The 22,559-nt window shown below is 37.1% G+C and overlaps 1 protein-coding gene across 4 annotated transcripts; it reads left to right on the top strand.

The window, feature by feature from the left end:
- Nucleotides 1-751: 751 nt before the first annotated feature.
- Nucleotides 752-22,319, top strand: LOC136848670 (protein obstructor-E-like). 4 transcript variants are annotated; one of them, XM_067121117.1, is made up of 5 exons: nt 752-1,527; nt 18,604-18,852; nt 19,322-19,531; nt 20,177-20,387; nt 20,630-22,319. In XM_067121117.1, exons 1-5 carry the CDS (start codon nt 1,482-1,484, stop codon nt 20,727-20,729), a joined length of 816 nt encoding a protein of 271 aa, XP_066977218.1. In that variant the 5' UTR covers nt 752-1,481; the 3' UTR covers nt 20,730-22,319. The 4 variants fall into 4 exon arrangements, with proteins under 4 accessions (XP_066977218.1, XP_066977217.1, XP_066977214.1 ...); XM_067121116.1 differs by having other exon boundaries at nt 1,371-1,527; nt 21,372-22,319; XM_067121113.1 differs by lacking the exon at nt 752-1,527 and adding an exon at nt 12,793-12,868 and having other exon boundaries at nt 21,372-22,319.
- The last annotated feature ends 240 nt before the right edge of the window (nt 22,320-22,559 follow it).

Below are 22,559 nucleotides of genomic sequence, written 5' to 3'. Positions count from 1 at the left end.
TTGTATATATATTATATATAATACGATGGATCACTGTTTTGAAATGTTCTAGTGATAATTCAGTCAAAATATATACAACCCTGTTATTATCTCGAAGAACAGGACACTTAAACATGGCTTAGTATGTTGCGGCAGAAATGTTAGAACGAAGAACCCTAATGTCTATGAACTGAAAGTATAGATACATTTATGAGGAGAATCGACATATTGTTCATGAAAACCCTGCGTACCTCTACGAAGTGAGTATCAGGCTGTATTTCTTTTTATGTGATTCAGTCTTAAATCAGAGGTGAACGGTTGAATTCCGAGATGACTGATGCCATGCTTTCTCTGAGACAACCTCCTCTTCCGCGAAACTGCTACTAGTTAAGAGAAAAATATTTGTATTTTAAGAAACATTGTTTTGAGCAGTATTGCATGCAGTAAATTGATGAAGTTTGATTGATAGCGTTTAACGTACTGACACTGGAACTTTCTTGATATCCCCTGGAGAATTTCCAACTACGTGTTATTCTCTCACTGATTACTGATGAAATAGTCGCTTACCTCAGGAGCTTGACCTGGGGGCAATTGTAATTACTGCCCGTGTTTTTTTTTTATGGGGCGTGCACTCGTTCGTAAGCGAGACGGTGTTTGCGAGCTTCGTGCAAGTAATTATCTCCTTGGGCGTGTATTTGGCCTCTTATCTATATTTGTTACGTAACGTTAGATAACGCAATTTTTCAGCACATACGTTTGTTGCGCCTAATTCAGTTCTGTTTGGGTTAAACTTTGCTTAAGGATTATCATTTCGACCTGCCTCTCGTTACCTCCTGTGTATTGTGCATATATATAAAAAGTACCAACTGACTTCTTTCTCAGAATAACGAACTCTCCAAGTCATCGATTGCACAATGCAAAAGGTGAAGCTGTCTCAAGTGCTTTACCGTTTCCAGTATTTTCCTATTTGCTTTTCTTCCAAAGGTGGTCTTCATCACATATAACCACTGTCGGTGGCAACGGTAAAGGTAGAAAGCAGGTAGAGACGCCGGACTTTCGAACATCAGCTGTATCTCCAGACTGTAATTGTTGACTTGACCTGTTAATTTGGACGTCTCGTCCTCTCGTTCCACGCCATTTGTCGAAATACGAAGCGCTGGTCGCAGTTTGTTGGAGTGATAAAATACGTCAGTAAGAAAGACCATAACCGAAGGACCGAGTGACATAAGTAAAAGAGAAAAAGTAAGCAAAAAAACTGAAACTCAAACTGAACTTGCTAAACTCCGTTTCCGTCGAAAGTTTCAAAACCTTCGCATCGGTGAAATCGGGATGCTTCGGAACCCAAGCTAAAAACCAAACGATACGAAATCTCCGTTTCGCATCCGAGCTAACGCGACGGTAGAATTGGGAGAGGGACTGACTTCTGGGATTGGGCTCGCCCTATCTGATTGCTCTTCGGCTCCAAGTCCGCTCAGTTGGCGAACAGCCGCGGCTTAGTGAAGATGTACACCGTCTCCCTCCTCCTCGTGGGCGTTGCCCTGGTTACCGGTGAGTGATTCTAAACTCGTTTTTCCCTTTTTTTTTCACACATCTTCACTCGACGCAGACAGACTGTGAGAGAAATTCCGGCGTTTTGCACTATGGCAAGTTCTTTGGATAGATTCTGGCACGATCTTTAGGTGATAAAATCGTCTGGAGTACTCTTCCATCTGTTTGTTTGTATTTTACAATTGTTTATATTATTTCATTTCCTTCATGTTAATCTACTGTACAAACAGGGTAGGAGGAAACTGTAAAGGCATTTGCTTCAGTAGTATCATCCATTAAATGCTTTTTGATTTTTCCATAAGAAGGAAGCATTAATCTTTTATGAAAGTAAAATAAATAAGCGCCGTCAAAATAAATATTTGCAAAATCATCTATCAAAAGTCATTGAGAATATTTTTAAAATACCAGACAGGATGACGTCGCAGAAAAGTCACAATAACAAAAAACCGCTTTTTTTCTATTTGATTAATTCCTCGGTTCATGTTTGTCTGTTCGCCAATGACATGCATTTACTCTTTGTGAAAGCCAGTCATTTTATTTATTATCATTTTTATGACTTATGGTACTCTATTATTTGCCAGCGTTTCCAGATTTCGTATCTTTACGGCTTTGTTATTGCGAGATTAAATTGTTCTTATGCCAACATGGGCTCCTGCTTTTATTAGTAGCCTTATGGGATTTCAATGCTCACTAAATAGTGAGCTGTGGTGAATACATACCAGGATGTTTTCGCGTATGATAGCAGTCCTGCGTCCATGTTTATCGCCTGCGAAGTCACGTAATCAGTTCTGTTAGAAAAGACGAGTGTATATGGTAATTATTACTGAATGTCATTTTAGCTCATTTTTTTTTACACTCTATACCATTTTTATCCATTTATTCCGTATCTGTAAACAAATGACAGTCTGCGGCATTAAGAAATGTCAGAACTTGTGGAGCAGATACATTAAATAACAAAAAACGAGACAAGCATTCAAGATTACAATAACACTCCTTAGCATGATGATCATTATTCATAATATGACTGTATTAATATGAATCAGCGAAAAGGAAAAGCTACTGACGTCCCATGAAAGCTCCTGCAGAATAGATTAGAAAGCTTACTGATTGCAAGTAAAGGTATCGTAAGCTGTGTGTTACGTGCTTGTATTCCATGATTTACTGTCTTGCATATTGGCGTAATTCCTGATTAGAGCCATAGGAGACTAACTATGTAGAGTACTGTAAATGTGGACCATTGCTTTTATCATCCTCAAATCCAGGTAATTGTAAGAATTGTTTTTATCAGTCTTTATGGACTTTTAATATTCGTTTCACGTTCGCATATCCGCGCAATTGGTATGAATCTTGTTCACAATTGCATATAAATGTTATGAAGCATAGGCAGTTCTTAAAAGTATTTTCATGATTCTTTTATACGTCAAACGCTTGCTGAATTTGCTGTATGAAATTTTTAATTTGAAAAAACTGGTTGGTTTCTTTTATATTTATCTCTCACTATATTTTTTTTTCATCTTATTCATTTATTTATCTATTTATTTCTTCACGTGTTAATATACTTTCGGGTTCTTGACAGCAATCTTATTTTATATTAATTCATTCAGGGTATATACATACTTGATATACAGTACATACAACGCAGATATACATGCAGATGCGTGAACATATAGCTGCATTCTTGACACTGATTCATTAATAGTTATCTTTGTGTGGATTTCCCCTCTGTATCGTAAAATTACTCTCTCTCTCTCTCTCTCTCTCTCTCTCTCTCTCTCTCTCTCTCTCTCTCTCTCTCTCTCTCTCTCTCTCTCTCGGGTTCTGTAGCGCGAATGCAAGTGTTTTCGGCTTCCTGCCTAATAGACCCGAGTTCGATCTCCGAACCGGCCGAGGAGGTATGGTGTCGTTTTGTAAAAATTTAGTATGTCTCTATTGGTTTCATTAGTAAAATATGAATATAGTTGTTTGTCGACTGCTGTCGGTTGCAACTGAGGTGGTGGAAAAGTGAGAGAGAGAGAGAGAGAGAGAGAGAGAGAGAGAGAGAGAGAGAGAGAGAGAGAGAGAGAGAGAGAGAGAGAGGTAGGGGAGGGGTAAATTTAGCGATGCAAGTAAACACTGTTCCGTCAAAATGCATTCCATCAAGGAAAACGACAGACGTGAGTAATCAACGCTCCGTTATTCAGGAGGAAAAGGGATTATTTACAAGAGACTTCTAAAGCAAACGAGCAGCGAGCGTTTCGAAAGAAACAATTCCAAACAATTCACAGGCAATTTCTGAGAAACTGTGACCTACAAAAGATGGGAACCAAAATGGAGGAAAATTAACAGGCCGCAACAATTCCGCATCTAGTGTTTTGGGATATCTGTGGTCGGCAGATGCCGCGTCCATCGTCCATCATGGTCGCTCTCTAATAGTCTTTTTTTTTTCTTTGTCATTTTCTCGTGAATGGTGCCTTTGATGGAAATCGACATCTATTGGGCCCGGATATATGAAGAGAGAGTCTCTCCACATCACCGCAGATCATGGTTTCTCTCATTGGTCAATTAGGAGAGGAAAGAAAATAAGAGCAATAGAGTTCATTCACTCTGTACGTGCGTTTTTTATACAGATGTACATATATATATATATATATATATATATATATATATATATATATATATATATATATATATATATATATATATATATATATATATTATAAATTTCTGACACATCGAGATCGAACTCTGGTCTTTCAGTTGAAAGGCAAGAGCGGTACTAACTGAAGAAAGACCTGGGATGGATCCCGATGTGAGTCAGAAATTTCTTTCCGTTCCACACGTTACTGTGTGTTGATTACCTTCATATATATGCATATATATATATATATATATATATATATATATATATATATATATAATTTATATATACATATATATACCTGTATATATATATTTATATATACATGCATATATATATATATATATATATATATATATATATATATATATATATATATATATATATATATATATATATATATATATATATATATATATATATATATATGTACAAATATTTATATATATGGAAATAATAACGATCATTGTCATAGTCATGCTTTGCCTGTTAAGCTGTGGATAAACCTCCTGTACATAAAATCTCAAAATCAGAAGGGCTTCGTGCACTTACACGGAAGGCCCATCAGTAGCCCACCTAACCCCCTACACACATTGGCCGGCCAATGTAGATTTAGAGGACTTTATTTCTGGTGATAGAAATTCATTTCTCGGTATAATGTGGTTCGGATTCCACAATAAGCTGTAGGTCCCGTTGGTAGGTAATTGGTTCTTAGCCACGTAAAATAAGTCTAATCCTTCGGGCCAGCCCTAGGAGAGCTGTTAATCAGCGCAGTGGTCTGGTTAAACTAAGGTATACTTAACTTCAACACATTGCAGTATTCACCTCTATCTTGTATACAGTTTCATGCTTCCTGGCTTCCTGGCTATCAAGACCGGTCTTTTCCCATAACTCTTTCACGCTGCTAGATTGGAATGGAGTAAAGAATTTAAGCCAAAAGCCAAACGCTGGAACCCATGAGGTCATTCAGTGTTGAAAGGGAAGTTGAGAGGAAAACGGTTTAAAAGGTGTTGACAGGAGGATCACCTCGTATTTATACTATGAAACAATTGTTAGGAGTGGGTGGAAAGTATGATGGAAGAAAGAGAATATGAAAGGAGGTACAGTAAAAGGAATGAAAGGGGTTACAGCTAGGGGCCGGAGGGACGCTGCAAAGAACCGTAAATGGTGCTTACAGTGCACTGCGCGAGGTACACTGATAGCACTACCTTTCACGCTACATTAAAAGGTTTCTTTTCATCTCCACCCCTCATAACACTTACGAATTGTACACTTTTAATTCTTTCTACATGACCAAACCATCTCAAAACACTGATCCATTCTTTTACCTGTGCTAACCTTTTTACCACTTCTAAGTGTCTCATCATTTCTCAATTTTTTCAGTTGTTTTCATGACACATATATTGCCTAAATAATTCATATTATTAACTTCAACCTTTTTTTTTATCACATTCAAAACCCACACTTCCATAAAGGTGATTTGGTTTAACAAATATGCCATAATTATTCACCTTGGAGTCCTCAAAAACTGCAAGATCCTTTCTAATATATTTCAGACACATTGGTACCTTCCGCATTTCTCCCAGTGTTTGTAGCTCACCCATATATAAATGGATATCTAAACACAGGTACATATATGCAACACTTATATATTTACCTATAAACATAAACACATACATACAAGCGAACACAACAGGTCCTAGCTATTAGCTCATAATATGATCGACATCAATACCAATCAGAGTAGGAAACTGTTGTGCGAATAATGACATACGTACGCCACCTTGATAAAATATAAAGCATTTTCTAAGTTAGATTGTCATAAAAACACCTGTTTTACTTACTTTCTCCTCCTTCCAGCCAATTCTATCAGTATCTTTCATATTAAATTTAAGACTACGGCCTGAGTGATTATTTTCCTGAATAGGCATAAACATGCAACTGCATTGTATTGTTACTGTTTGTTTATAATGATTTTGAAAATCCATCCGAGTTCAAAATTAAAACGAGTTCCAGTCCATATGAAGTTAAATGCCCAATCTCGTTCTGAAGTTCAGGAGACTCTTGTCACTTGATTTTTGTTTTTTAGGACCTACTGCTTCCTCATTTGTTCCCTTCCCTTTTAATAAACAATATATGATCGTTTCCTCTATCTCCTTGCTCAAAATTGCGTGGTGCTTTCATGTCAAAACCTATTTTACAGTTACTTAACTAATTCAAAGAATCTGTTTACTTAATTCTGTAAAACAAGTGATTATCTAATAACGTTCTTATATATAGAGCTGTTTTAATTAAAGCAATTCTTTGTAATTCCTTATTAATCGGCTCCTTAGGAAGAGGGTATTAATATCTCTGCAACTACTGTCTATTGTACACGGAGTTTATAGTTTATCAGAGTGCATCTGCAAATCAGTATCTGTTTTATTTGGGATGCTATTTTGTGGGGAAAGAGGCGGTGGGGATGATTAGGGATTTGTATAGGGAACTATGGCAATAATATGATAGTTCTGTCCCCATTGACCAACATATTACGTCTTTAGAATTACTGAGGTTTGTGAATGTACTAAAAATACTAGGCACCTCTAAACTTGCGTATAATTTCCCATCTAAATAGTAGTAATATTGAAGACAATTATTAGATATTGCAACGCAGCTATCGTTAAAATCAATGTTAATATCACTATTATTAATCTATTATCACTGAAAACAGCAGGAAAGAAGCAACAAAAGTACTAAAATTAACATTAATATAAAAAAGTGGATGAAAACAAAAGAAGATCAACAAATTGTCTTCGAAATCTATCAATGAAAACGTTGAGCCATATGTTTACTCAACCATCCTCCCAGTAAAAAAAAAAAAAAAAAAAAAAAAAAAAAACTAAAATTCTGTTCATACAACCACGTGGGTCCATTTGAAAGAGTATTCCAAACCAGCGAAAAAAAGTACAAGTTTTTCACAGTCCATCTTAACAATGCACCTGATGACTGCAGACGCCCCGCAGCCATGAGATTCAAGGTGAGGGTTAGGCATCCTACACCCTGCTGACCTTCGCCGGGGAAAACAGGATCTCTGATTGGAGATTTCGTCGAATCAAACATCCTATTAAGGATTGTTCATTCTTATGGTAATTTTAGTTCTGTCTTGCTCTTCTTGAATTTGAATCCCTAAAACCATGTGGTATCTGATTATCCCTTTACTTTGTAATAATTGGTTTTAACTTCAAAACCTGACAACTAATGGACCTACCAGATGGCAAGGGCATTTTTTTTAAAAAGAAAAAATGGTTAGTGGGGTACCACGTTATTATCTTCAAGGTCAAAGGAGGGGTATCTGAGGACACTAGGAAAAGAAATACAGTTCCTGATATCTTCTGAACCGGCCACTATAAATATTGCTCAGATTTTTTTATTCGTTATTTAGTAAAATCACCTTTTACCTATATTGTTACCAAAATTAAAGCCCAGTAAAGTTGCTGAGCTTTTACAGAATATATATATATATATATATATATATATATATATATATATATATATATATATATATATATATATATATATATATATATGTGTGTGTGTGTGTGTGTGTGTGTGTGTATTATATATATTTATTTATTTATTTATTTATTTATATATATGTGCCTATACATATATATATATATATATATATATATATATATATATATATATATATATATATATATATATATATATATATATATATATATATGCATCACACATTACCACAGGTGAAAAATAAGAGACAGGGTGTAGGTCCTGACCGGTTTCGACTTTATTTCCAAGCCATTGACGAAGGACTGATGCAGAGTATACACATATATATGTATATATATTATGTGTATGTGTGTACATTTTTCATATTAGTTACGGGAAATTTTCTCTCAGACGAGGAACTGGCAGGATGCCGAGTTTTTTCTTTTTATGAAGGGGACGATTCTCAAGGACAACACGGACACACACACACACACACACACACACACACACGCACGCACAAACACGACGAAATTATCGTCTTGTGGTAAATCGTCAGGTTGCAGAATGATCTCGCCAAAATACTCTTTCGGATTCACTTATTTACCATTACTATTGTTTATATTATTAACAGAAAGAAAGGTTTTCATTCTCGTACATATTTAATTCCATTAGTCGTACAGTTTCAGTTTGTCGCACATTCTTATGGATTATCAGGGTCAAGTATCAAATCACTATTTGGAAAGCATTAACAATAAATTTTTGTCTATGGCATGATAGTTTTCCTTTACATAACTTATTCATGTCTGCAAGGGTGTGTATGTGTGTGTGTGTGTTTGTGAAAGTTTGTAAAAATTATTTGGCTTATTGTGTAGATAACAAATGGCGTAGAGCAGAAGACGCGCCACATGCTGGCTGGGATGCTAATGCAAATAGCATTATTTCGTTATCCATCTTATTTTTTTTATCCCATTTATCGTACTCATTCGTATGAAAGCCGTTTTACTTTTCCCACTTTTATTCCACTACACCTCTACTTCAGCAAAGTGCCTTACTGTTGACGTCAGAGACAAATAAATAAAAGTTCCCTGACTTGGAGTCTTACTGAGAAATGTACTTCGTCAGGGAGTTACGAAATGCCTTCTCAGCCACGTTGCATAAACCGGCGGTATATAGCCTCGTCGGCCGAGCCTTCGTCGTTCTTGAAACCCAATCCTCACCCCCTGCTTCGGAAGGTTACTGAAGGTGACTTTTCAAGACGGAGGGAGGGAGAGAATTTTGACGCGAGAGAACGACCGTCTGTTGTCGTCTTCCTTCACGCGTCTCCTTTGCTTCTCTCGCCCCTTCCCCAATTTTCCCTTTGATTTCTTGCCTGTCTTCGTTGCTTTCCTTACCTTTGAGATCTCTTCCCTTTTGCTTTGCCTTTTTCTCGCTATTCTTTGTATCGCACTCTTTCTCCCCCTTCGGTTTCTCCTTCTCGTAAGCGATTTTAGTTCTTACTTTTTCCTTCGTCATATTCTCTCTCCCTTCCCTCCTCCTCCCCCGTTTCTTCCCTTCCTCTATACTTCGCTCATTCTACTTTTTCTTTCTTACCCTTTCCTCCTCCTCCTCCTCCCCCTCCTCCTTCTCCTTCGGAAATCCTTACCTTCCTCACCCTCCCCTCCTGCTATTCACATCAGCCCCAACACAGGATTCCTCCCACATACTCTGACATTTAACCACTCCTCCTCCCCACCCATAACCAACACTATCATCGACACTCCTTCAAACATTTATGAGCCTTTTCTTTATTTTATTTGATCTTTCTCCGTTTTCTCTCTTTTCGCAAATCCCAGTCTTTCATGGAGGTGAAAGGACGAAAGTAACCTGGTCTGTTTTCGTTCAGAACACGAAATGTGCAGAGGACTGGTCCTCGGGGGCAAATTTTCGGGGAATCTGGTCAGACCTGCGCTCTACCGACGCGTGGTTACAGTCGTTTTCTATTCTTTTATTCGATTTCGCAGGTTTTGAGAGAGAGAGAGAGAGAGAGAGAGAGAGAGAGAGAGAGAGAGAGAGAATTCACTGGATATAGGTAATGCAAAAACATTTAACATGCACATGATACAATCGATCTTACTGAACGTTTAATTATCCATTTTTCGTTCTGTAGTATATAAATAAAAGTGTTTAATTGACGCCATTGCTGTTGCATCTCGAACTTATCCAAAAGCCAGGCTAACCATACTGAACTACCTGATACGTCCAGAATAATGCGGTTACAAATAATACCAGTTTTTCTTTGTGCTTAAATCTTTGGCAACTACGCCGTTCACATCGAGCAGGGTTTTGCAAAATCATGAAACGAAGGCGCTCTAACAAACGAATGTTGGTTTGAAGATTATTTCATTTTTGCAAAAGGAACAAGAGAATCAGAGACTTAATCTGCTGCCCCTGGCATTACCGATCATACACATAATATGCCCTCTATACAAGTCAGAAGGGAGGAAGTCACACACTTCATTGGTAAAGCACATGATTGTAATCAACGAATATACTGTCTGGTAATAATTTAGGAAACACCATTTTAAGACAAGTTAAAAATGCGCCGAAGTTTCTTTGGCGCAATCGAGTTTTCTGTACAGCGAATAATGCTGTGTGAAACTTTCGGCCGCGGCCCATGAAACTCAGCAACGGTCCGGTGGTGGCCTCACCCACGGTCCATGAAATTCTTAGCCGCGGCCCATGAAAGTCAGCCACGATCCGGGGGTGGCCTGTGTTGTTTATACCTATATCGGTGCCAGAAGTACGATTATGGCTAACTTTAACCTTAAATAAAATAAAAACTACTGAGGCTTGAGGGTTGCAATTTGGTATGTTTGATGATTGGAGGGTGGATGATCAACATACCAATTTGCAGCCCTCTAGCCTCAGTAGTTTTTAAGATCTGACGGCGGACAGAAAAAAGAGCGGACGGACAGACAAAGCCGGCACAATAGCTTTCTTTTACAGAAAACCAAAAAAGGCAGAATGAATATCAGAAAGGAATTCTTGCAAAGCAATTACTCGTGCGACGGCATTCAACTAAGAAAGTTCGTCTAGTGATGATGATCAATATAGATCATTGTCATTATTCGGTTCTTATATAATCTTTCTTTACCATTGCCACTCTGGGAGGGCTCAGAATCATTTGATACATTAAGATAACTCGGTTCTTTAAAACGCCCTTGCGTTTAATCTTATGCCTTTAGATTATTCCAGAACACTTTAATAAGATTTTATTAACATTTCACTCATTAAACTTCAGTTCCAAACTCTATTTATTAAAATATTACGTACAAGCTCACACAAACACAGATATATATATATATATATATATATATATATATATATATATATATATATATATATGTGTGTGTGTGTGTGTGTGTGTGTGTGTGTGTGTGTGTGTATTTATGTGTGTACATTATATATGTATATATATGTATATATATATATATATATATATATATATATGTGTGTGTGTGTGAGTGTGTGTGTGTGCGTGTGGGAGTGTGTGTATACGTGCGGTGGATGTGTGTGAATAATATCAAACGGAATGACGAGACACGAAAGGGGCCTGATAAATCTCGTCACGCTAAGTGTATGTAATTCCGAGTCCACAAGGATGTGATTGACCATGAAGTCCAGCTCTAATTTCCCATAATTATTGGTTATTTTTTTTTATTTTTGGTACGTGATGTTACGTTCGGTTTGCTCTTGGAAATTTAATGTGGGAAAACACTCAACTGACTGCTGTTTGTCTGTCGTATAATACCTTTTGATGAAAATTTAAAACTAGTTTTTATATAAGTTTACACTTTACATTTTCGTGAATCTTGCTTTTTAATATGCACTGTACATGTGACCTCATATATAATTTATATATATATATATATATATATATATATATATATATATATATATATATATATATATATATATGCTTTTTAGTGTGTTTATGTGACCTCACATTATACAGACATACATATACGTACATAAATATGTACACACACATACTTTCATGAATACGGTAGCTTTTGCACAAAACTGGGAAATATTAAAACCGTGCACTAAAATAACGATGCACATAACCAGCAATGACCTACTCAATGCTTTATCATTTACAGAGCGCAATGCATGTCTAGGTGCCCTTGTCGCCACTCCAAGCACGCAAGCACTGCTTGCGTGTGAGGGTCAACGCCACTGACTGGCGATTAGACTGGCGATCTCGTGGTTTCGTCAGTATCAAACTTCTCTTGCACGTTTCTTGCGCAATGCTTTCTCCATCCTGCTTCTTCTTTCCTGTGGCTTCATTATTATTATTATTATTATTATTATTATTATTATTATTGGACGTGATGGCTGCATCAGCTGCATTCAGTTTATAGAGAGTTTTCTGTATTTTCCTGGTAACTGACTTTTCTTGTTACTGCATTGCGCCAGTAACTCTCAGATACTTGTCATTTCTGGGGTCTAGAGAGTCACTGGCGCAATGCAGTAATCATGAAAAGTCACTTATTTGAAAAATACAGAAAACTCTAATTATTATTATTATTATTATTATTATTATTATTCACGCACATTCATCTGTTACAAAACAAAATACCATTGAATGTCAAGGGGGGATCTCCCACAGATAGCATTGTCCATTTTTGTATAAAGAGAAACACACGGCAGATTTAACCTCTCAATGAAATTAAGATGAAAATTTAAAAATATCATGAATAAGTATATGAATCGACAGGCACAAAGATATCAGTTGATAAATAAGAAAGTTTAATAAGAGAAGACATAGAAGCACGAAGCCTCAAGATTTATTCACGCTTGTCACTTTCATACAAATATTAATTAGCCGATTATTCACGAGCCTGTTCCCGTATTATTGTTTCGCATTGTTTGTTCACGTATCAACTTATTTCCTCACTGCCTTTGCATCAATTTTTCTACCTTTGACATTTTTCAGTGGCTTAACTGTGTGACGAGTATAAATATTCTTTGTATAATGAAATACAAATTTACTAAGTTACTGAACATAAATAAATTTTACTCAGACAATTCAAGTCTCTTATAGACGAGCTAATGTGTCCATATGCTTTACCTTATGTTAAAACACATTTTATTGCTTCTTTTATTACCTATAGCCGCAGACCTCCCAGATGAAGGATTTTCCGGACATTCATTCAGAGAAAGCCAGGACCACTCTCTGGGAAAAGTCACGTAATTACAGTGTTTTTAAAGGTGTCTTTTTTTAAACGTTAATTTAAAAATAACAAAAATACAATATCTACATTATTTCAACAATTAAAATGTTGAACACACGAATTTTTTCGTTACAATCTTATCCAGTTTTTCCTATGCAGAATTCTTACAAACCATCTCAGACAATTTAATCTCCTCCTAAAAGAACAAAAAGTTTCATTTTCAGTCAGCTTCTGCATACGGCTTATCTATATACAATACACATAATTACAGATAAGAAGAACTGTAGTGTTCCTATCTTTTTTCAAAGCTAAACTGCTTTTACTCGTGTTGATTCAGAAGTACGAAACTTGGCCGAATGATTTTTAGGCACTAGCCGTCTGAAAAACAAGACCTTCCAATTATTCTCTTGGACAATAATTGTCAGTTGTATTACGCGGTGCCTAATTATATTACTGAGGGAGTTAACAACTGATTACGAACCCTTTCGCGGCTATTTTTTTTTCTTTTATTAGAAAAATACATTAATGCAGTTTTACAGTTATTTCATAGTATTTACATAATTTTACAATGATAATTTTTCTTCTTACCAGGACTACATGTTTACATACATCACTGCTTAATAAATAAATAAAAATTCTTAAGCATATCGCCATTTTCCATTTTTGACGGAAAATCATGGTTCTGGCAATGATGAGAGCAGCAAAAACGAATGGAAATTGTCACATTTTTTAACATTTCTTGTATATTCGCATCATAATCAAACCCCGGCAAGGAGAAAGGGAAAGTATTTAGATTTATACCTGTCTCTCACAGCCGAAAGTTACAAGGACTTGTAAATAACAGTCTGGCGTAGCCTAACGCTAAAACGTAAACAACTTTCACTTTCTCTCCCCTAACACGTCATATTTGTGTACCTGCGCTACCGAGCCCCCGACAGACAGACGATACACCCTACCAATCAGCTGACAGACGATACACGACACTCGAGCGAAACCTGAGAATCAAAAATAAATGGGAACAAAATAAACAATGAGAGAATAAGCTCCAAGGGAAAGGCTCGCGAATGGACGCAATTCGTCCTGAAGTCTTATCTCGTTTCGCCCAGGATCCAGAGAATGGTTTCGTCGAAAGTGAGAGTTCCGTAGAGAGTGGCCCCGGGGAAGTGTGTTGAGGGTTAGGAAAAGGCAGGAGGCTCGCGTGAAGCAGGAGGTCCCAGTTTCCTCCTGTTTCACATACGGCGCCGCTCGAAACTTTTCGGGGATACTTGTGAAACTGCGATTCTTTGGAGTCAAGGAATGGTGATTTTGAAGTTTCACTTCGGTGAAGAGACTGTCTTAGGAAAGACGTAAAAGGTAGATAGATTAACAATAATAAACTGAAGGTTGCTTCACAGCAAAGCAAAACGGAAATCACTGAAGCGAGGTGGTGAAGCAACGATGCTAACCACTGAGACAGAAGGAATATATATATATATATATATATATATATATATATATATATATATATATATATATATATATATATATATATATATATATATATATATATACATACATATATATATATATATATATATATATATATATATATATATATATATATATATATATATATATAAACACACATATATATATGTGTATATATACATTTATACATATATATACATATACATACATATACATTATATTTATATATATATATATATATATATATATATATATATATATACATACATACATATACAGTACATTTCATCTACACACTAGAAGATAAAAATAAATAAGTTAGTCAATATATCTATCAGTGTTTTTTTTTTACGGCGTTAAACCCAACTCTCTAGGCATGGACCAGATAAGGGCATTACCTTGTTCCAGGGAGCTTCAAGAGCAACAACCCATTCTGACGAAAGGCCAGCTACATCGAACTCGAATAAAAGATTAGCATGCATGCCCCAAGTCCTTGGTATAAAAAAATAATTATTATCAACTAATTTTTTAACTCGACCGTGATTTTTCATTCGGGCCCAGATTTGAGGGCTGGATAACATCAGGTCACTTCGTGTATGGGGCTTTGGTCAGTTATACAACCTGTTACATTTGATTTTTGAGACTTGACCAGGTTAGCTGGTTGGAACGTTTTGTCAAATGGGAAATGGTTTCTCATATTAGTGTTATTTTGGGTATTTTTTTTAAATATGGCGTGTCTCCCTGTCTGTCAGTCTGCACACACAAAACGAAACCCTGAGAGATAATTGCCCTTCCAAAACCGTTTAGGAAATTAATGAAGACTACCATCCAATCTGTTGTTTTCGTCTAAGAATTACAATACATGCATTTTCCATTTTAAATTGTATATGTATATATGTATGTGCGTATACATATGTGATTGTAATATAAATGTGTATGACTCTTTGTGGAGGTGTCTGTTTCTCAACAGATCTCTAGCAGGGATGAGGTTGCTAGGCCCATGCCCTTTTAATTGACCCCACCTAACGCCAATACCCATCCACAGCTTTGTTGACTGAAGGGCTGCCAGCCTGGAACGAACTCCATGCCTTACAGACGCGATTTCAGCGTTGGTACACTGAGTATCGACCCTTGTCCTCCTCTCTCTCTCTCTCTCTCTCTCTCTCTCTCTCTCTCTCTCTCTCTCTCTCTCTCTCTCTCTCTCTCAAACTTATTCAGTAGTTCAGCAGCTCTTCGAAGACCATCTTACGTAAGCCAGGCGTGGCTATTGGATGCGATGCCTACCTGAATTTTAATGAACGCCTGAGCGACACACCCTATAAGGTATTAGTGGTGAAGTTTACAAATGCAACAACTTTCACTATCGAGGAAGATTATTTATAGAGACGCGGTGTACTTTCACTATCGATGGAAAGTGCTATGAATAATTAGCACTTTTTCATTCAGTGAATTATGCTCTAGCAATACGAGTAATTAATTTTTCATCAGAAATTGATCTTTCTTACGCAGGTGGTTGGATGAAAATGGCGTCTTCGTCGGCTCATGGTTTAGGATAGCGTTTTTGCGTGAAAGGAACAACTTTGACACACACACATATACTGTTTATAGTATATATATATATATATATATATATATATATATATATATATATATATATATATATATATATATATATATATATGTGTGTGTGTGTGTGTGTGTGTATATATATATGTGTGTGTGTGTGTGTGTGTGAAAAGGCGTCTTCGTCAGCTCACTGTTTGGGATAGCGTTTTTGTGTGAAAGGAACAACTTTGACACACCACATATACTGTATATATAGATATATATATTTATATTATATATATATATATATATATATATATATATATATATATATATATATATATATATTATATATGTGTGTGTGTGTGTGTGTGTGAAAAAGGCGTCTTCGTCGGCTCACTGTTTGGGATAGCGTTTTTGCGTGAAAGAAACAAATCTAACATACACACACACATATATATACAGTATATATTATATGTGTGTGTGTGTGTGTGTGTGTGTGTGTGTGTGTGTGTGTGTGTGTGTGTGTGTGTGTGGAAAAGGCGTCTTCGTCGGCTCATTGTTTAGGATAGCGTTTTTGCGTGAAAGGAACGACTCTAACACACATAGGCTACACACACACACACACACACACATATGTGTGTGTGTGTCTTCCTGTCTGTCAGTCTGCACACACAAAACGAAACTCTGAGAGATAATTGTCCTTCCAAAACCGTTTAGGAAATTAATGAAGACTACCATCCAATCTGTTGTTTTCGTCTAAGAATTACAATACATGCATTATAGTCACGAAAAACAAATGGTGACAATACAAGATGATACTATTTACTTTAGGAAGATAATTGGAATGGAATGGAGTGGAATATAGAGCTTAGGCCAAAGGCCAAGCGCTGGGACCTATGAGGTCATTCAGCGCTAGGAAGATCGTTAGTCCCACGTTTATTTTCAAGCGCATGCGCTTTACTGGAAAGTGGGAGTGGACTCTTAACTGATCTCCTTTGGAGCCGCTCCTAGTGGCCCAGGTTGGAGGTGATCGTCCATGAGAGGGCACGGTCCATGCCCGGACGATAATCGCCTTGGGCTCGATGAGGTAACAGGCTCTTCCACCCAATGTACAGGATTCTTTTCTCATAGAGGATGTAGAAGGAGTAGGGGAGACGGGAGGAGGAGGAGGAGGAGGAGGAGGAGGAGGAGGAGGAGGAGGAGGAGGAGGAGCAGGAGCAGGAGCAGGAGCAGGAGCAGGAGTAGGAGGAGGAGCAGGAGCAGGACGGGGGAGGCGAGGAGGAAGGAACTTAAACAGAGAGGCTTTCATGACTGGGAGATAAAAAGGGCTATAAATTCACCCACTCATTCCTTAAGATGTCTTCTTTACGTTGCCTGGGCGTTACCAACAACACTTATTGAAAACCGGAAAGGTTCATCGCTCTACGCCACCCCCTATTAAAGGTATACATATACATACATATCATATACATACATATATATTATCAGTAAGCTACAAACGTCCTTTAATATCCAATTCGCTCTACCTCGGAAATAATATATTTTCATATATGTTACCGAAGGGGAATTTTTTAGTTGATAATAAGTACGCCGTCCCGTGGGCTCGAACCAGCGAAGGACAGGAACTCAGGACTACAGGGACGCATTAACCCGCGCGGGAATTTTTTAGTTGATAATAAGTACGCCGTCCCGTGGGCTCGTACTCATTATCAACTAAAAAATTCCCCTTCGGTAACATATATGAAAATATATTATTTCCGAGGTAGAGCGAATTGGATATTAAAGGACGTTTGTAGCTTACTGATTGTATATGAATCACGGTGATGTGATAAAAAGTCATACATATATATATATATATATATAATTATATATATATATATATATATATATATATATATATATATATATATATATATATATATATACATATAATCCGTCCCCTTGCGTCGCAAACTACTTTCTATATTCAGCATTTATTACCTCTGCCCTCCCGGGTCTATTTCTTACATTATATTCAATATAGTCATTCTGTTATGTGGGATCTTGTACACATCCTGCATGACAACCTTGATAATAAAAATGATAATGACAGGTGATTAGGTAGTCGTAGCAGATAACTGAAACGTGATAATTTCATCCATAATAGCACACCAATATATGATCGATTTTCCAGCGTGATATACTTATTCTATATGTGTACATCGGTTGCCCTTGGCTGGAATGACAGGGATTGGTATTAAAATTATAACAGCCAAAATTTCTTTACAATGCTGTAAAGTGTATAAAATTCCACTGAAGTAAAAAAATTTCACTCCATCAAGGGCGGAATAAACTTACTGTAATGTATAACTCTGATTTTCGCTTAGGCTGACGACTTAGTTTTTGTAACCTAACCATATTAGTGCAAAATGTATTCATACTTAATTTCCGACATATTGGTAGAAGAGCTAGAATCGTTTTATGATGCACGCTCACAGGAAGTGCCATTATATACTGTGTAAATGCAAAAATCCACAGAAATCAAAACTAACACAAGAAAATGTGTTAATAATTGGATATATTTCTTCAGAACAACAACCTGCTCATAATCATCCGGCTTAAAACACTTTCCTTCTTTCGACACCTTTTCATCAAACATGAACTAGACCAGGGCACTTCGTTGCCCATTCAGTCAGCAGAAAGTACACTCAAAAGACTAAGGGAATCAAATCCTTATATATTTCTTATATTCCACAGGACTCCCCCAAGATGTCCAGCTAGTAAGCAGTGATAACAGGCGTGGAAAAGAATTCGCTTGCCCAGAAGATTATGGCGTGTACGAGGATGAAGTTCAGTGCGACAAATACTGGGTCTGTGACGCAGGCGTTGCTAAGGCCCAACTGTGCGACGACGGTCTGGTTTTCGACATTTTCAAGGCAGATGCTGGACACGTGGATCCCTGCGAATCTCCTTACGTCGTCGATTGCGGACTGAGGCTAGAGCTCCGTAAGATATCACACGCGAATCCTGTTACCTTTTTTGTTTATCCTATTCCTTAGAGGAAATAAATCATGTGAAAAAGTAAGCGTGCGCCCACACTACATCATAAACTCGTTGCCAACTCATCGGGCATACACCACAAACAGGTTGAATCAAGATCAACGATTTATTGAGAGTTCTAACCACTGCTTTATTTGCTTGATCAGCATTTTTTAAAAGTTCATTTTCCACTTGTGGCCTTTGACTTGTTTTCAACCTGTTTGTGATGTACATAAATTGATGTGTGTTTATGACATGTTTTACTGTAGTGAAGGGATGCACTGACAGTCTCACGCTGTTATTCAGGATAATATGCAACCTTGAATGTTGTGACAACACCATGGATGGACTTTGTAAATGAACATTTACCAGAGCTAAACATAAAACAGCAAAAAGTATTAGTAATTATTTACATTTTTCGTATTTTCATTTGCAGAACCCGCAACCTTCACCAGTGAAGTTTGCCCACGCAAGAACGGCATTTTCGCCGACCCTGATCCATCAGTGTGCAACAGGTATTACACATGCATCAAAGGCCATGCAACAGCGACTGACTGCACATCAGGTCTTCACTTCGACGAATCGACTGGCAACTGTGCTTGGCCTGCAACAGCAAATAGGGTCAACTGTAGCGAAACTGCCAATTGTGAGTTGAACAAGCTTTCCTGCAAATGCTATTGAAGCAAGTACCTAATTCAGAGGGTACTAGTTCGTCCAAGGAATGGGCTCGCGATCTATAGAGGATTCATGCATTTTGTGATTGAATACAGAATGTAAAAATATCTATTTGAGGTCCATTGCAGTGGGGTATCTTGGGTGTGGGTCTTCCAAACGATGGTTTCAAATTTTCACAGGGACTGCACTTAATTTGGTAGAGTAGATTTTGTCTTCAGATGGCGGTTAATTGGCCTGCTTTATCTCTTACATTCAGTCTAAAGCTTATCATTTTAATGAATATAACAGTTGAAAGTTCTCCTGCTTTTTGGTGTCCACTTTCAATGTATCAGTAACTGAACATAACTTGTGTCAGAGATTTACAATAAACATTCACACGTTATGATGATCTAGCTAGAGGAAGAAACCATAAGGGAAAGTTTGTCGCTGTCTTTACAAAATTCTAATACACTTAATCTAAAATCTAATTCATCAAGACTGTAATGTTTTCTCTTGCCAATGAACAACTAAAAAAATAAATACGGTGTTAGAACAATTATATTTATCATTTATCAAAGATACAACTTCGACCCAGTGTATTCTGTTATCAGATCTTCATATGACAATCTTTCAACAGCCTGCCTTGGGGATTTCTGCTGCCCTGGCAGCCCCGTGGTGACAGCTGATGGAGTGACCCTCCCTCACCCTACCTACGCCAATGTCGACGACTGCCAGAAGTTCTGGGTCTGCCTCAACGGCGCCACCCCTCAGGAGTCCTCCTGTAGTCTTGGACAAGTCTACAATGAAAAGACGATGATGTGCGATTTCCCCGAATACGTTGATGAGTGGTGAGTCCTGAATTAGTAGAAAATATGTCTTTCGTTTTCTTGAAAGGGAATTATTTATGTTGGAGGGTAAGTCTCACTTATTGCTCTTTGAAGAGATACAAAGGGCACAGGGGTCAAAAACAAATTCTTTCATTTCTTGAGAAACCAGAAACACAACACTGTTACGCCAGTGCATCGTTCTAATTTGGTTATGGGCCATTTATATAATTTGTCATGATGTTTAATTCACTATTCACTTTCAGCATTGGTTGGTACAGACACCATCCTCTCTTCGCTGACGACTACGAATATGAAGATATCCCAGCAGCCAAAGACACTGGAGCAAAGAAAACACCTGCTTAAACGTATAAATGAGCAATACATATCAATCATTAGACTGCTCTGCTTTTTTTCTTTTTGTTTTTTTTTTTTTTTTGTTTAGTAAAAGCATCGTAAATCATTTCTTTGGTATTCTAATTCTTCATAAAGGGAACATAACTGCTCACGTACATCCATACTAATGAAGCATGTTGACAGCATACGAGAAACATATTTCGGCAATAACAACCGATCTCTTACAGCATGACTTTCAAGACAAGTTCATTTCCGTTTCTTTGCAGCTAGTGTAAACTGGCCAATCATGACCGGTATCTTCAGTAGCATCTCTTTATTATAAGACTAACAAGAATTATCTTGACGAAAAGGAATGGAACCATAACACCATACAGCCTTACTGTTGTGACAGAATTGCAGCCATCTAAGACTTGTGGAACACTTAAAAACTCACAAAAATTCCAGACTTTCGTCTAAAACATCATGTTTCATCTCCCAGCACAGATCAATACTAACAACTCTAACCAGACACAACAGAACCTGTACTCGATCGTGAACTTGGCGTTTTCTCTTTTGAATGAAGCATGCTGCTGCTGCTGCTGTTGTTGCTGTTGCTATTTCTTCATCCCCTCGGCGTGTTTCTCCCTTATTCTCCCTTATTTTTATCCACAGCAAGGACTGGTACGTTGGGAATCCTCTCTTCGATGCTGTTTACGACGACACCAACAACGACGGCGTCGTTGATTTCGGGAACAGGAGAGATTTCACACAGACGTCCATCAACTGAGGAGCTTTTAATTTGATTCTCCCGTTTTCTGTCTTCGTTTCTTGTTCTGGCTTTTTTTTTTTTTTCTTCCTTCACTCTTTCTCAGAAAACCACCCACGTGCTTTGCATGTCCAGTCGACTGCATGAACAATATCTACTGTTGCCTTGTGAGATTTTTTAAAAATCTTTTTTTTTTTCATATTGTTATTATGTTTTTTTATTCTTCTGTAGAGACCTATTTAGCATTTGCATGGATGCATGCTCACTTACCCAATACATTCTGAAATTGTTACTTTAATGCATACAGAGCTTTTATATAGTATATATATATATTGTTTGAATAATAGTATGTTCAATATGGCATATATCTGAATGTGCACCTACGCTGTACTTAGATTACTGAAAAGCTTGAAATATAATACTATGATGGCACCTACGCAATGTTTACGATACTGCAGAGGAATGCTTCTTACTTAGAGCCGTTCTCATTTGTTTTTTTGTTTTTTTAGTTTTTCGTCCATGAAATTATGTTGAGTATTGATACTGTCTGTACAAATGGTAGGAGATATAAATGTTTCTTTTCCTAGGATTTTATGTTACTTACTCTATCTGGGAACCTTTTTACTTCGAAATTTTTCCCTGTCCTCGATTTTTTTACAGTGGAAAAACTTAAAAATTACCTTGAAAATATAATTGTAAGTACTATGTTGTCTCCATTAGATACAAACATTCAGCATTTATTCTCCTACGTGTTCTGACTACAGTAGTCAGGGCAGTTAAATTGGAAAGAATCCTGTCATTCTTATTTTTTCATTGTTTAGAAATAAGCTTTTGTAAATAAATCGAAAGTCATACTTCAGTTTTTTACTGCCTTCCTTTACTGTCTTTGAAAGACGGAAAACTTGTAACAAAAAGGTGTTTTAAAATAATTATAGCAACAGGTTTGCTCTACCGGGGATCTCTAGTTCTCTACGTAAGTAAAACTGAATTACATACGGATCTCGTCAGTGCTTGGAAGGGTCACCACAGTAAAGGACAAACATAATTAACGCCCAAATTCACTCGCCACAAACATTAGAGGGAACAGCAGTGGG

Source organism: Macrobrachium rosenbergii, chromosome 19 (genome assembly GCF_040412425.1).
Source record: "Macrobrachium rosenbergii isolate ZJJX-2024 chromosome 19, ASM4041242v1, whole genome shotgun sequence".
Taxonomy (NCBI): domain Eukaryota; kingdom Metazoa; phylum Arthropoda; class Malacostraca; order Decapoda; family Palaemonidae; genus Macrobrachium; species Macrobrachium rosenbergii.
This window is presented reverse-complemented; position numbering and strand designations above follow the sequence as displayed.